Raw genomic sequence first — 13,093 nt, 5'->3', positions numbered from 1 at the left:
CCTGCGATATAGAAAAGACGAGACACACGTTGAGGTCCTTTTAACTTCAACAGGAAGATTTATTCTTCTGGTTGTGCTCAATCTATCCTTGGTCACTAACGCGTCAGCGCCCCTAGCGGCCATGTGTAGCATTGCACGGACTAACTGAAATACTACAGAACTTATTACGATGAGAAATTAAAGATACAAAATAAAAAATTATGTTGGGGTGCCTATTTTCTTACTTCTTGGTTTTGTTTACTAACAACTTGTTTTTCACCCCTCTACATATACATAGCTTGAGATTCAGGAAACCTTAAGAAAAAACACACAAAAACTTATCAAAGTTTTCTGAAACTGAACAGAACAAGTTTGATAGGTCAAAGTGGGACTACCATAGTGACTTTCAAAACTTTTGCTCGGCACATTCACTTACATCACTTAAGTTTACCGTTTGCGCTGTTGCAAAAAGAGTTAAAGCTGAATTCAAACTATTTAGATCAAGATTAATAATCTTGGATGGTCGACTTTCCCCAGAAAAACCTCATGATTAGCAACAAGTTCCTCCTGGAAGAAGAAGCTTGTCTTGCACGGTGTTTAACTTGATAGCGTTTTGGGGATAGCTAAAGCTGGATGCAAGCTTAAATTCTTGTAATTCCACAAAAAAAAAAGTCTCTAATGAATTGAACCAATATTGAACATCACATTAACAAAGTGATCTTTTAATCAAATTTAAATAGATTTAATGGCTAATGTTCAACACCCTTCAAAACTAATTTTTTGCAGTGTAGCATCCTTTATGGCTAAAGAAAATCCTGTTTGGTCTTTTCATTCAAGTCAGCGTTTAACACAAGTGCGCTCTCGACAGGGGCGCGTCTCAGAGCAGCTCCACCGTCTGCTCCTTTGAACGCTGTGATTTCACTGAGGACACATCGCATCAGTGTCAGGGGAAACAATGGCCGTCTGGTTGCTCCATCAATCTGCAACAGCAGCGGTCAGGGCTGCGCTCCCTTTGGCGTTGGTTCCCCTGCCTGACAGAGCCCGAAATGAGTTCTTAATTAGCGCTGGGCACTCAGACATTTCCACCTCAAACGTGTAAAATTTTGTAAATTTAACTTTGCTTTTGAATTTGATGGGACTTTAGTAATACACCTATTTTACTTTGTGAAGCCAAACAAATACATAAAATAAAATAAAAAATTAAATCGTTCTGTTTGTTGCGGTTTTAAAAAAATTACAAACTTTTACTTTTTATATATTTCGACAATTTAGCTGATCTACACTTTTTCTGTTCAGTAGAAAGAACATTTTGCATATGCTGGACGGATTTGCAGCTGAAATTAATTTCCGCTTCCACTGGTCTGCTCATAAAAAGACTTTTTTTTTTTTTTCCTTGAATCCTGGTTCCTTGCCCCTTACCGGGACTATTGTCTCTATGTGGAGTTTGTAAGCCCGGACAATGAATGTAAATCTCCCCCCTTGGATCCCGCCTCAGCCCACCATCTGCCAGCGCGGGACAAAGTCAGATGTTCTCCCAATTATAAGCGCAGTCTCGGGGAATCCTGTGGACCAGTCGCCAGCCCTGTCGCCTTGTCCCTCAGCACACCTCTCTGTTTATGTGACTGACAGCCACACTTAACCCCAAAACCGTGAAAAATCTGCACATGATGACAAATCATGGCAGAAATTCCGGCACTGCGTGCTAAAATAACAGTAATGTGGGTTGGAAATGTATTTCATTTTTGGTTTTGTAAGTCATTGGGTCAGAAACCTTTATTTGCTATTGCCAAAAGAGATTTTATTTATATCATTACTTGCACAAAATTCATTATTGTATTAAAATTAAAGCAATACTTATTTAAGGTAAGGATTTATTAGATGTGAGCTGAAATCTTTGTCAAAGATCTAATTGGAATGAATAAAAAAATCTGTTCTGAATCTTGATTGAATATTTCTGTAAATGAATGGTGTCTCTTTCTTTGCCCTGACATTTGTTTTTGAAAGGTTGAGATATAAAGACTTATTTGAATTCAATTGGCCTCACTTAGACCTCAGTTAGAGAAGCAGAGAAATCACTTCATAAAAAAAGTTGTGGATCAAATAACAGTGTGTTCATGTAGGAGTAGCTTTGTTTCTTTGGGAGATAAAACCAGATCATGTGCAGAAATGTTTAGAAGACAAAACAGGGCCTGACTGGATCAAGGGCTTAAGGAGCCTAAAGGCCCCAAAATAATGTTGTTGCTTTCCTTTTATTAACAGATGTCTTTCAAACATGTTTAAAAAATAATCTACAGGTAAGCATTCAATTTGTTGGATCTTCCTGTAGAAAATTAATGCAACTGTTTTGGAAGATGTGTGACCTCTAACCTATCTGGACACAAACTGATACATAAGAGCAACTACTGCTTCTTCTCTGCTTTTTTATGTTTTCAGTGATTATCCATAACTTCTTGAGTCACTTTTCTACAGATGAACGAACTCTGAAGTACTGATGTTGTGTCTGATACAGCAAAGTATTTTTGCAGTGCAAGCTTTATTTTATCATTCTCTGTAAAAAGAAAGAAAAACTTTCATGTCTTAAAATGGTTCTATTGCTTAGTGAAAACCTTGGCTAAAAGAATCAATGCCCAATTCCTTACAACATTTCTCACTCCGTATAGCTAAAACTGCTGAAATAGTTTATTAAATATTTGTGTTTCTCCTGTGGGGTCAACGGACTCTGAGATCTACCAAAGCGAAACCGAAGGAAACCCTTCTTCAGTGGCAGATGCTCAGTTAGTTTCTTAACATCAAAAGGCACAACATGTTTGGTGGACAGTCTACAGAGACTGATGATGTCATACTGTCTTCAATGGCTTTCATCTTGTGTTGTGAATGGCATTTCTGTGATGTTGCAAAGTGAAGATCTGAATAAAAATGTTCGCTATATCAGTTTGTAATCCAGCACTAAGCAGTTTGCCAACTAAGGGTGAAAAGGAACTTTGTAAAAAAGGCAAATGACAACGATTTTGTATTTTATTGTAGACAAATAAAAACCTTTTAAGTTGCTGTGTACATAACTAATAATCTGTTGTAATTTGTTTTTGCAGGGTACCAAGATTGTCTCCGGTCCTGGGGCACCAACTCCCCTCAATCTGACCCTGAGAATAAAGTTGTTGGATCTGACACCGGAGTTCTGCTCAGTTCTCCATTTTGGTCCATCCGACCCGACAGAACCCGCCGACTGACTGTGTAGGATTTTTTTTTTCTGACTTCCTAAAGCACGGATAGACAAGCAAAAACTGGGGAATAGACTAAGCCACAAACGTCTTTTTAATCAATTTCCCCCACTGAGACGATCAGTCTGTGTGTTTTGGAGGAGCTGTGGGTGTGGAGGGGTGAGAGGGGACTGGAGGGGGTTGCGAGTGGGTGTGGAGGGGGATCAGTGACTGCTAAGCTAAACAATGGGGTATCGTGTGCCGCTCGTCCTCTCCAGCATTCCCCTGCTCCCACGGGACACGCAGAGTCACTTTGTGTGGATGGCGCTGTGACCACGCAGGTCAGGAGGGGGCGTGGCGTGCGAGTGCACGTGCGCGCGCGCGCTGCGATGTGTGTGCAGGGCAGTATGTGGAGACGCAGCAGCTGGTTTCCGTCTCTCCTCTGCGTTGTGCAGAAAACAACAACAGCACTAATGCGACCCACGACGTCACGCATCGATCACAATATATCAGGAGCTTTTTTTTATTTTTGTTTGTTTCTGTTTTCGATGAAGGATGTAGATTCCAACAGAATGAGGGTATGCAATGAAACCAGTCATTTATTAAAATAACCACTTATTATTATTATTTGATCCCATATTTCAAGAAGGTGCAGGTGTGGCACCTTTTAGCTTCATACAGAAAGACTTCAGATCTATTCATTTGTGTTTTTTTCTGGAAAACTTGGATTATAAAATGGTTGTAGTTTAACATCTGCTCATTTGAAACTTTTCCTCTTCACTGGAGACACTTTGAAGTTGATCAGAGAAACACAGGTGTTGCATTCAATATTCTTTTCAGTAATTCCAGGGTGCCAGGAGTTTGTTTATGTGATTGTTGTTTGTTTCCAGATTGCAGAGAGTTTCATTTAAAATGAATATCGTAAATGTTGCTGTTCAAACCTCCTGTTTTCCTTAACGAAGTCTTCCTTGAGTAATTACTCCTTTTCAAAAAACAAGAAAACAAAGGTGATGCAAACCTAAAAGTACATTCTGTAACAGAACATGAATTTGTTATGTTAAAATTGCTCCTGTTTTTATGAAGAGGAATGAAAACATAGGAACTCTACATAACTTAAACAAAGAATGTATATGTGCAACAACATTAGCAAGTTACTTATTTCGTTAATTGTATGAAAGCATAATATTCGTTTCTGAACTATCCAGGATGTTCATCTGTAGCACGACTGATATGTTTTATTGCAGAGTGTAAAAAGATAAATTGTATTCAAAGGAAACTTTATAATTTATAACTTGGTAAATAAAACTGTTCAATTTCCCTTAAACTATAACTAAAGAACAGGCAACATCAATATAAACTGGTAGCAGCAGATTGTTTTCACCCAATAATAATAATAAAATTGTTAAATCCAGATACACTAAATGTATTCTAATTCTTGCCCTTCACATCAACTCTCTTTATCTGACCCCAGCAAGACAAATATTTCTATCTGAAAACCAACACAGTTATGTCCTGTGTTTAAAACTAAACATTAAAGGTATTTACGAAATTATTCACTTTTCTATAGTAAGTTTAAAAATTCCAGGAACAAATTGTGTGTCCAAAAATAATAATGCAATATTTTGGAACTGACCCTGTTGCTCTTTGCGTCCCCTTGTTGACAGACTTGTACTTTGGCTCCATCTACTGGTCGGATTGTGAATTGGGACTCCTGAGACTGCAAGCAATCTCAGGATCTCAGGAACGTTTTGACCATTCTGCACAGTCAAAAAGGTCACTCAGAAAGACGTTATTTGTTGGATTTGTCATATCAGTCACATCCATGTTCAGAGAATATTTTGTCCGTTCATTCAGAAACAATGTATTCAGCTCTATAAGACAGCTGTCCTGAGCTTTGTTGTGAATCACTTCAAATCTCTCCTAAATAAACAAGGTACACATAATGCAGAAACACATTTTATTCACTTGTTTCTGTTACAATTTAGTGCATTCTTTATTCACAACAGTAAAGTGCAGCAGTTCATTATTAATCCTTTCTTAATCGTTGTCACGATTAGGTTCACACTATAACAAAGAATAATGAGGGAGGAAAATAGACTCATTTATGACTTCAGTTTCACTCAGTTTTTTACTTCTTAATTTTAAGTGCTTTAAATTGAAAGTGCAAATTGGACAAGTGTCTACTACTCGGTGAACAGCAGATGACCAGAGAAGAAGCTGTCACTGGTCAGTCCGTTGCCGCCATTGTTAGCCACCAGGCATACCCTGTCTCCCTTCACAAGCTTGATGAAGGTGCTGCCGCTGGCTGTGATGTAGCCGTTCTGGCGGGTGGTGAATGAGTGCAGAACCAGGGCTCTATTGCGGAACAGATTCAAGCTGCCTGCACTGTCATGGATGGTGCAGTGGAACTCAAACTCATAGACGCCTGGGTGCTCACAGGTGAAAAAGCCGGTCTTGGGGTCATAGCTGTTCTGTCCATTGTAGATGACATCATGGAAGGCAATGGGGGTACCAGCTTTGGGGAAGTTATTACCAAGGCGCACTGAGAAAGCTACATGCTTTGCTGCGCCTGAAGGTCCGGGAGGTCCAGGGGGTCCTGGCAGACCTATTGGTCCTGTACACAAAATTATATGAACAGTGTTACATGCAAGAACATTGAATTTAAACTTTTGTAAAATGCTACTTGTTTTACATCAGTTACATAGTCTTTAATTACTAAAAGACATTTTAGTACCTGGTGGTCCAGGAGGTCCAGGGGGTCCAGGTTGACCTTTTGAGAGAATAAAAAAGTTTTAGGAGGGGGGGGGGGGGGTTCTTGAAATAACTGCAAAGTGAATGTCAAATTAATAGTAAAAAAAGATAAAATAAACAACTACGGTACTATGTTGACCTAACTACTCATTTGTGAAAGAAGAAAAAGTTTATATATTCCTGAAGCTCCTGAATCTCCATGAGATTATTATTGGAGAGAGAATAAAGAGACATGGAAGTAAAAGTTAGTCACACAAACGCTAAACTTGAGATGTGAACATTAAACGGCTGTGTACTTAAGCCTTTTAAGTACACAGCCATTTTAAAGGTGCTATGATGACATAGCACCTTTAAAATGGTGCTATGTCACCATTTTGAAGTAACATAGCACCAATAGTAATTTATATCAAAGGAAGTGAACAATTTACCTGTTGGTGGTTGTGGCTTTTCTGGACCTTCAGCTAAAGGAAAGAAATCCACATTTGTCATCTTATATGAACATTTTCATTAACACTTGTTGATGGAACATCAAAATGTGAACATACCACCGTCCTTCCATGGACTGAGATCAAATGCAGGGATGGCGTCACATCGGGTGTATCCAGAGCCTCGAGGTCGGTACTGGAAAGGTTTCTCAGGAACTTCAGTGATCCCAGTGTTGTCACAGATGATTCTGGCAAGAGACGTCTCCCTAATTGCCAGCTTCTGAGCATCCGTGAAGACACCTTTATTCTCCCACCAAAACCTAAAACAAGACATATTCTTAAAATTTAGGTTCTGCGAATGAAAAACATCAACAATGCAATGATTGTTAGATCATTTAATGTTTCATAATTGTCCGTATTCTCACCTGTCTCCCTCACGGATGTTCTGGAACTGAGTGGAAATCAGGCAGGCAAACAGAGGTCCCACTCTTCCTCCACTGACAAATGGCTCAGCCACTCCTCCCAGCCATGGATCGATGTTGTCAGGCGTACCGTACAGATCCAGCAGTTTTTGGGCCAAGACAGTGTTGTTGAGAACCTCAGCTAACTCACTTAGAGTCGTTGGCTGTGACAGGCCACAGAACTTTCGCCATTTGTTGTAGCCTAAACCAAGAAGACACAGTCTAAGATGATGTATGAACTGTAGAAACTACTAACGTCTAGTGCGTTGAAGGGAGGAATTACAAAAACAAACATCAATATTTAATAAATACCAGGGAGTCCGTGGTCTCTTCCTCTCTGCATGTTAAGAGATCCCAGATCCAGAGCCAGGTCTACAGAGAATTTAAACAGCTTGTCCCTCAGCTCCTCAGTCAGCATGCGGTCCTGAATGTTCAGCTTGGCCTGACGACCAATCAACCCTCTCAAGATTGGGTCCAATCCACCTGAAGAGACAATAGAAACATTTAGATGTGATCATCAAGTTCATCTGCTTCCTTTTGGGAGGAATTAAGAGTTTCGATTTGTACCTTCAAAGACGATCCTCCAAGGGGCAAACATGGTTCTGTGAAGCAGCTGGGTGGGATAGTTTGGATGATCCTGGTAACTCTCATCAAGACGGAAAATGAAGGGCTGAACTGTCAGATGAGCGAATCGGTAGGCAGCTGTTGCAAACACGTTGGCAATGCTGGGATCAATGGTTTCATTATAACCAGGATATGTGGACAACTTCTTTGATATGGCCTCTGGTCCAACAATGGGAAGGAGATAGTCCCTGTAAGTGATAACCTTTGATGGAAAAGAAAGAAATATTAAATCCAAAGATATTCCACTCAGTAGCTGTAAGGCCCTTGATATCTTAACTTTTGGGGGGATGTAATATGTCCCTTTACTACATTTTGAGACAAAACAAGGGCATACAATCACACATATCTGTATTTTTTCTATTCTGTTTTGCATAGTTTTATGTGATTTTAAACTTTGTTTTTCAAGTTGTGCTCCTCTTCCTGTCTCTTACCTGCATGTATCCTCCCATAATCTTGCGGGCTTCCTGGTAGAGCCTCTCTCCGTCCCACTTTGGGTTGAGCTGAGCAAGGGCACGGACCAAGCGATTGTGCTCTCTCACCATCAGAGTGTGCAAAGAAGCCAGTCCGATGTTTTCATTGGAACGGTCGTCACCTAAAAAGTCACATTAAACCAAATAACCTGATGACAATAACTTCCAGACCAAAAAGTCATGAAACATGTTTTGTTATTACAGATAGAAATAAGTTGCTTATTTTTACAGAGACTCACCAGCAAAGAAGCACAGCACTTCCTCAGCACTATTATCATTGGTCATGCGTCGCCTTGTGGCACACATGTTGGCCCCCATGGTGGTGAATGGCAGGAGGTCACGGCCATTGTCTGTATAGTTATTATTCACCCTCAACAATCCCTGATCAGTAGTGAGGTTTCGGAGATTGCGAGCTTTGCTGTCATCAGAACCATAGACCTGACCCACATCGATGAAGGCCGTCAGAGTGTTCATCTGCTGGCGGACAGTGGATGATCCAAAGATGTACCCAGTGTTACCAGAACCACAAGCTGGCGCAGAGCGGGAGAATGGCATGCACTTTTCAGAGTGATCCCGAATGCGAGGTTCATTTGAGGGAAACTGTTTAGAGGACAGGAGACATTTAGACTTTAATGTTTCAAATGTGTTTTTATTTTTTGTTAATGTAATGCTTTAATATTTTAATACAGACCTCTATGGGGAAGCATGGCTCTGTGTTGCCACAGGTCTTTTCACAATCAATGCCATCATTAAATGACCTGATGGAGGGAGAGTGAGGGGTGAAAGTGATGTCATGGTCTGTCCACTGGCCAAAGATTGTCACCAGGTGGGTGTAGAGGGGGTCACTGTTCACTTCAGAGCTATTTATTGCCAAGATACGGTTGGACACTTCTCTCACCTAAGGGAGAAATGGAGACAAAGATAACAAGTGCTGTCATCTGGATGTCATAAAGGGGAGAAGAAGATATACTCTATGTGCTTACAAAGGGAAGAAGGTGATTGTTGACTCTCAAGTCATGAGTCCAGCCTTTAGGAGAACTGATGCCATCTTCATACTCAGCAGGCAGCCAGCGGAGGAACGGGATGTTGGAGGCACCCCAGCGAGGGTTTTTACTATAAGTGACAACAATAAAACCCAAGTTTGATACTCCCATAGTTTTGAAATGTTACAAATTATTTTGAATGATATCTGCTGCTGTTGTACTTTTGGTTAATATCTAACTTTTAAGTTCTGGCTATCGGTGACATTACGTAAACAACTGCTAATGGATATTTCCCTTACAGGTTGTTGCAAATGTTGTTTGCCGTGCGATAGGTGTTGAGATTGGGAAGATCCTGGCAATGAATATTTCTGACTTGAGCAGCGCAGCCTGTCAGTCTGGCTATCACGCCCAGATCATCCTTAGAGATAAGGTCTAAATAAAGCATAAGGAAAGCAAATCTTAGCTGTGTGACACCAATCCATGCAAGCAAGCCTTAAAGAGATCAATTCAGATTCATACCTGTGGCATTGATGGAGCGTTTGTGACGTTTGGACAGGTAGTGGTTAATCACGTGCAGAGTGTTGGCCATGTAGTCTGCAGCGCGCACCGCCTCTCTGGACGGTCCATTGGGCTGCTTCAGGATTCTCAGGATGTCTGCAGGACTTGCTGCATTTCTTTTCACCCGGTCAAGGCTCCTGTGTTGTTTAAATAGTTCAGGTATTTATTCACATATTTCTTGATGATTAATCAGTTCAACGTTAAGCAGCAATAGAAAAGAAGAGGAGCAGGGTTTTACACTCACACTTGACGGGAATATGTATAGGCTTCATCCACATTGGTTTTAGCCTTATTCACACATTTTTCGATGAAACTGTGGCTCAAATGGCGTTCTGAATGCAAACAGAATCAGTTTCCTTAGTTTCCTTTTTGAACTACTTATGGAATAGAAAAATCTTTTATTGTCCCAAAATTAGGAAATCCGGTTATATTGGTTATGTCATATATTTAAAAGGATGTTGTTTTCCTTTGAACCAAAAAAAATGGATACTCCAAAGTTTTACTTCCGTAATAAATCTGTTTTCAATTCTTTGTAAGGCATTAGAAGAAGAAAACTACTCACTGGCAGCCACTTGGCATTGCAAGGCAAGGGTTAGACCAACACCCAATAGGCAGAGAAACTTATTCATCTCTAAAAGAAAAAATAAATATTCTCATCACATTACATATTGGAGTGAAAACATATTTTCCAATTTTCTAACTGTAAAACATGTATATTTTCCACATTTATTATAAAATTGGCTTAGAAATGTTAAGAATGAATAAGATCACCTGTTATGAATCTGGGCCTCAACTCCAGAGTTGTCTGTCCGCATCCACGTTGGACTTCCAGCGGTGCAAGAAGCCACTGATGTTTAGAGTCAATAGCTTTCTCTTTACACCCTCTGGGCGTGTCGTTTCACGCAGCATTTCATGTTGGTAATCCTGCCAAAACTTAGACAAAGAATTAATTTCTTCCTTCTTCCTGGTTTTCAGCATTCCTCCTTCAAAACGTCAGCATTAAGTACATACCTGTCAACACATATGCTGTTGACTTTTGTTTTGTTTGTTTTTGCAGTATAAAAGATACCATCAGCATGCATTTATATGTAGCAGCAGACAGTCTTTGAAGATGCAAGAGCAAAAAAGGTTCTGGAGAATCTGATTCGGTTCTGGTTCATTTTTCCGTTCATCCAGTTTATCATAAAAAGAATGCTACACTGTCACTTTGCATATCTGCAAAAAATGACTTGTTGGTTTCCAGCAATCAGTAGGGAAACAGTGCGGTACACCTCAGACACGTCACCTGTCCATCCAGATCATTTTAATGTCTGACTATTCTTTTTTTCACATTTTGTTCCTGTACAAATGGCTGCAGTGAGTGAAGTGGTAGTTAAATAGGTAGATTAAAAGATGAAATGGTTGAAAAGCAACTTCTTGGTGACAAAACATTCTCTCAAGATCACCATGCATGGTGGAATGCACCACCATGCATGGAATGCACTTCTGTGTTTTCTCCAGAGTGATCTGAATTTCTTCCTTTGGCCAATTAATTAATAAATCTTGTCGGCTGATTGGCTGGCTGGCTGGTAAAATAATTATTTAACACCCAAGAGATCCGTACATTGAAAGAAACTCATTCATAACTTCATCCATGCTCACCTTAGTCCTGGTGATTCATGACAAGAGTTTGAAAGCTGTTGGTTGGTGATTTCCCAGAAGTTGGACATGATCCCTTTCAGAACGGCCCTTCAGTTTCAGGACTCACTGATGTTTTTAGTTTGTCCCATGACAAGGTGAGGGAGCTACTCTCTTCCCTCTCCAGTTTATAAAATTGTCCAGTCTGAATGACCCTCCACCCACCTGCACTAGTTCAGAAGCAAGCCCCTTCAATTAAAGTTCATGATGCTGTCAAACCTCCACCAACACTCCTGTGTGTTCATTTATTTTTAACCAGCTTTTATGACTAGCAATTGTCGTCCCGTACATCAGGCTGAAATAAAGATGCAAAAAACTGCCTCTTTAAAATGAGATGAGCAGTTTTATTTTAAAGCTTACCAGATTAAATAGCAAATTTTATGCAGTTAGCCCCAGCTAACTTCACACAATCACTGGCGTGCTGATTTACTAAATAGACAAGGAGGAGGAGGAAGCAACAGAAGGAGCAAAGAGTTCCAGATCGACATTTACCAATGTTAATGTTAAGAGGCAGTGCTGACAGGATTTAGCGCTGCCTGTCTGGAAAGAATAATGAAAATATGTTAATAAAAACATGGCTCTGGGAAACGCCAAGGTGATTCACAATGATGTTAAATGGTCTAGCTTTCTACCAGTCAGTTCTAAAGAACCTCTACCAAAAAAAAAAAAAAAACAATCTTAACATGGTACCAATGTCCACAAGTTGTCGGTATTGTATTGCTTATGTTAAAATGTATTACAACATTTGTGTATTTGTCATAAAGTGAGGTGGTGAGGTAGACATGGTGGACGCAGGTCAAAGTGAGAGAAATTAACGCAGAGCACAGAGACTTCAACTTCTTGGTGAAGTCGAAGGACAGAGAAGTCCAGGCAGCACGGGTGAGCATGAGGCAAGGAAACTCATCACTGACAACGAAGCAACGACTCTGACATGAGACACACAGGATAGCCACAACATGAATCCAAGAAAGAGCAGGGAACACAGGAGGGATTAAATACTCAAGGAAGGTAATCAGGGGAAACAAGGGACAGCTGGGGACAATCACAGTGTAGGCAGGACAACAAGGTGACTGAACATAGAAACCTACATAAATACACAGAAAAAAAAAATCCTCACAGTATTTATTTTTTCAAAACCAAACCTATTAAAAAACTTTAGGTTTTGCCATGCATCCAGTTTACACTGTTTTTACAGTATACATGCTTTCAACTGACAAATATATCCGGAGTAATGTTGCAATTTAGGTGTAAGCTTCTATAGCTCCTGCCAAGCAAATACCATTATATAACGAGTTACTGACAGGAAAAAGGTTCTCATTCTTTATGATATGTCAGCAGGTGAAAGGTGTGTCTAAAAGATTCTCAAGATTTCTTTTGTAAGACAAGGAAAAACAGCTCAGTCATTATTCTTCTGCTGTATTTTCCACTCATGCTCATCATAGACTGTGGGAATCAACTTCTAATTAGTGTGGCGATTTTTCAAAATTAATTGTAGCATTTAAAGCTCGACTGCTAGGGACGAAAACAAAAGAAAGAAAAACAAAATAACAAATAACAAATAAATAAAAGAAAACAAATAACTAGAGTAAAGATGATGGTTATTTCTTCTCTCACGCAGAGATGAGAGAGAGGTTTTCCTCAGAGCTAAAGTTAGAGTTCATGAGAGTTCATGGGCTGGGCTAACTTGTATTTATTTAGAGAGGAATGAGCTTTACAATGAAATGATTGCCAGGAAGACGAGTCATTTCAAAGCAAACCATAAAAAATGAGGAAACAGATTAGCTTTTGAAAGTTGTATAGGTTTTGCTTTCATATGAAAAACATGCATAAAAACATCATCTTACGGAGGACTATCAATCAATCAGTATTATTATCAACTGATGCAATGCATCAATGTATTATCAGTGGCCATAAAGTGCATTATCATTGTGTCTGTCATATAACAATTGTATCAACCTTCCAGACCGC

At 39.8% G+C, this 13,093-nt stretch overlaps 1 protein-coding gene across 3 annotated transcripts; it reads right to left on the bottom strand.

The window, feature by feature from the left end:
- Nucleotides 1-5,116: 5,116 nt before the first annotated feature.
- On the bottom strand, nt 5,117-10,331 carry LOC116730321 (eosinophil peroxidase-like). 3 transcript variants are annotated; one of them, XM_032579444.1, is made up of 16 exons: nt 10,220-10,331; nt 10,011-10,079; nt 9,693-9,780; nt 9,410-9,585; nt 9,190-9,322; nt 8,891-9,020; nt 8,599-8,805; nt 8,147-8,507; nt 7,869-8,029; nt 7,381-7,639; nt 7,126-7,296; nt 6,778-7,015; nt 6,473-6,672; nt 6,356-6,382; nt 5,911-5,946; nt 5,117-5,790 (listed from the first exon to the last, which is right to left on the bottom strand). In XM_032579444.1, exons 2-16 carry the CDS (start codon nt 10,075-10,077, stop codon nt 5,360-5,362), a joined length of 2,685 nt encoding a protein of 894 aa, XP_032435335.1. In that variant the 5' UTR covers nt 10,078-10,079; nt 10,220-10,331; the 3' UTR covers nt 5,117-5,359. The 3 variants fall into 3 exon arrangements, with proteins under 3 accessions (XP_032435335.1, XP_032435334.1, XP_032435336.1); XM_032579443.1 differs by having other exon boundaries at nt 6,356-6,388; nt 10,220-10,330; XM_032579445.1 differs by lacking the exons at nt 5,117-5,790; nt 5,911-5,946 and adding an exon at nt 5,978-6,243 and having other exon boundaries at nt 6,283-6,388.
- Nucleotides 10,332-13,093: the final 2,762 nt, after the last annotated feature.

Source organism: Xiphophorus hellerii, chromosome 12 (genome assembly GCF_003331165.1).
Source record: "Xiphophorus hellerii strain 12219 chromosome 12, Xiphophorus_hellerii-4.1, whole genome shotgun sequence".
In the NCBI taxonomy this organism is placed as follows: Eukaryota; Metazoa; Chordata; class Actinopteri; order Cyprinodontiformes; family Poeciliidae; genus Xiphophorus; species Xiphophorus hellerii.
Note: the sequence above shows the minus strand (reverse complement) of the source record. Positions and strands in the feature narration are given on the sequence as shown.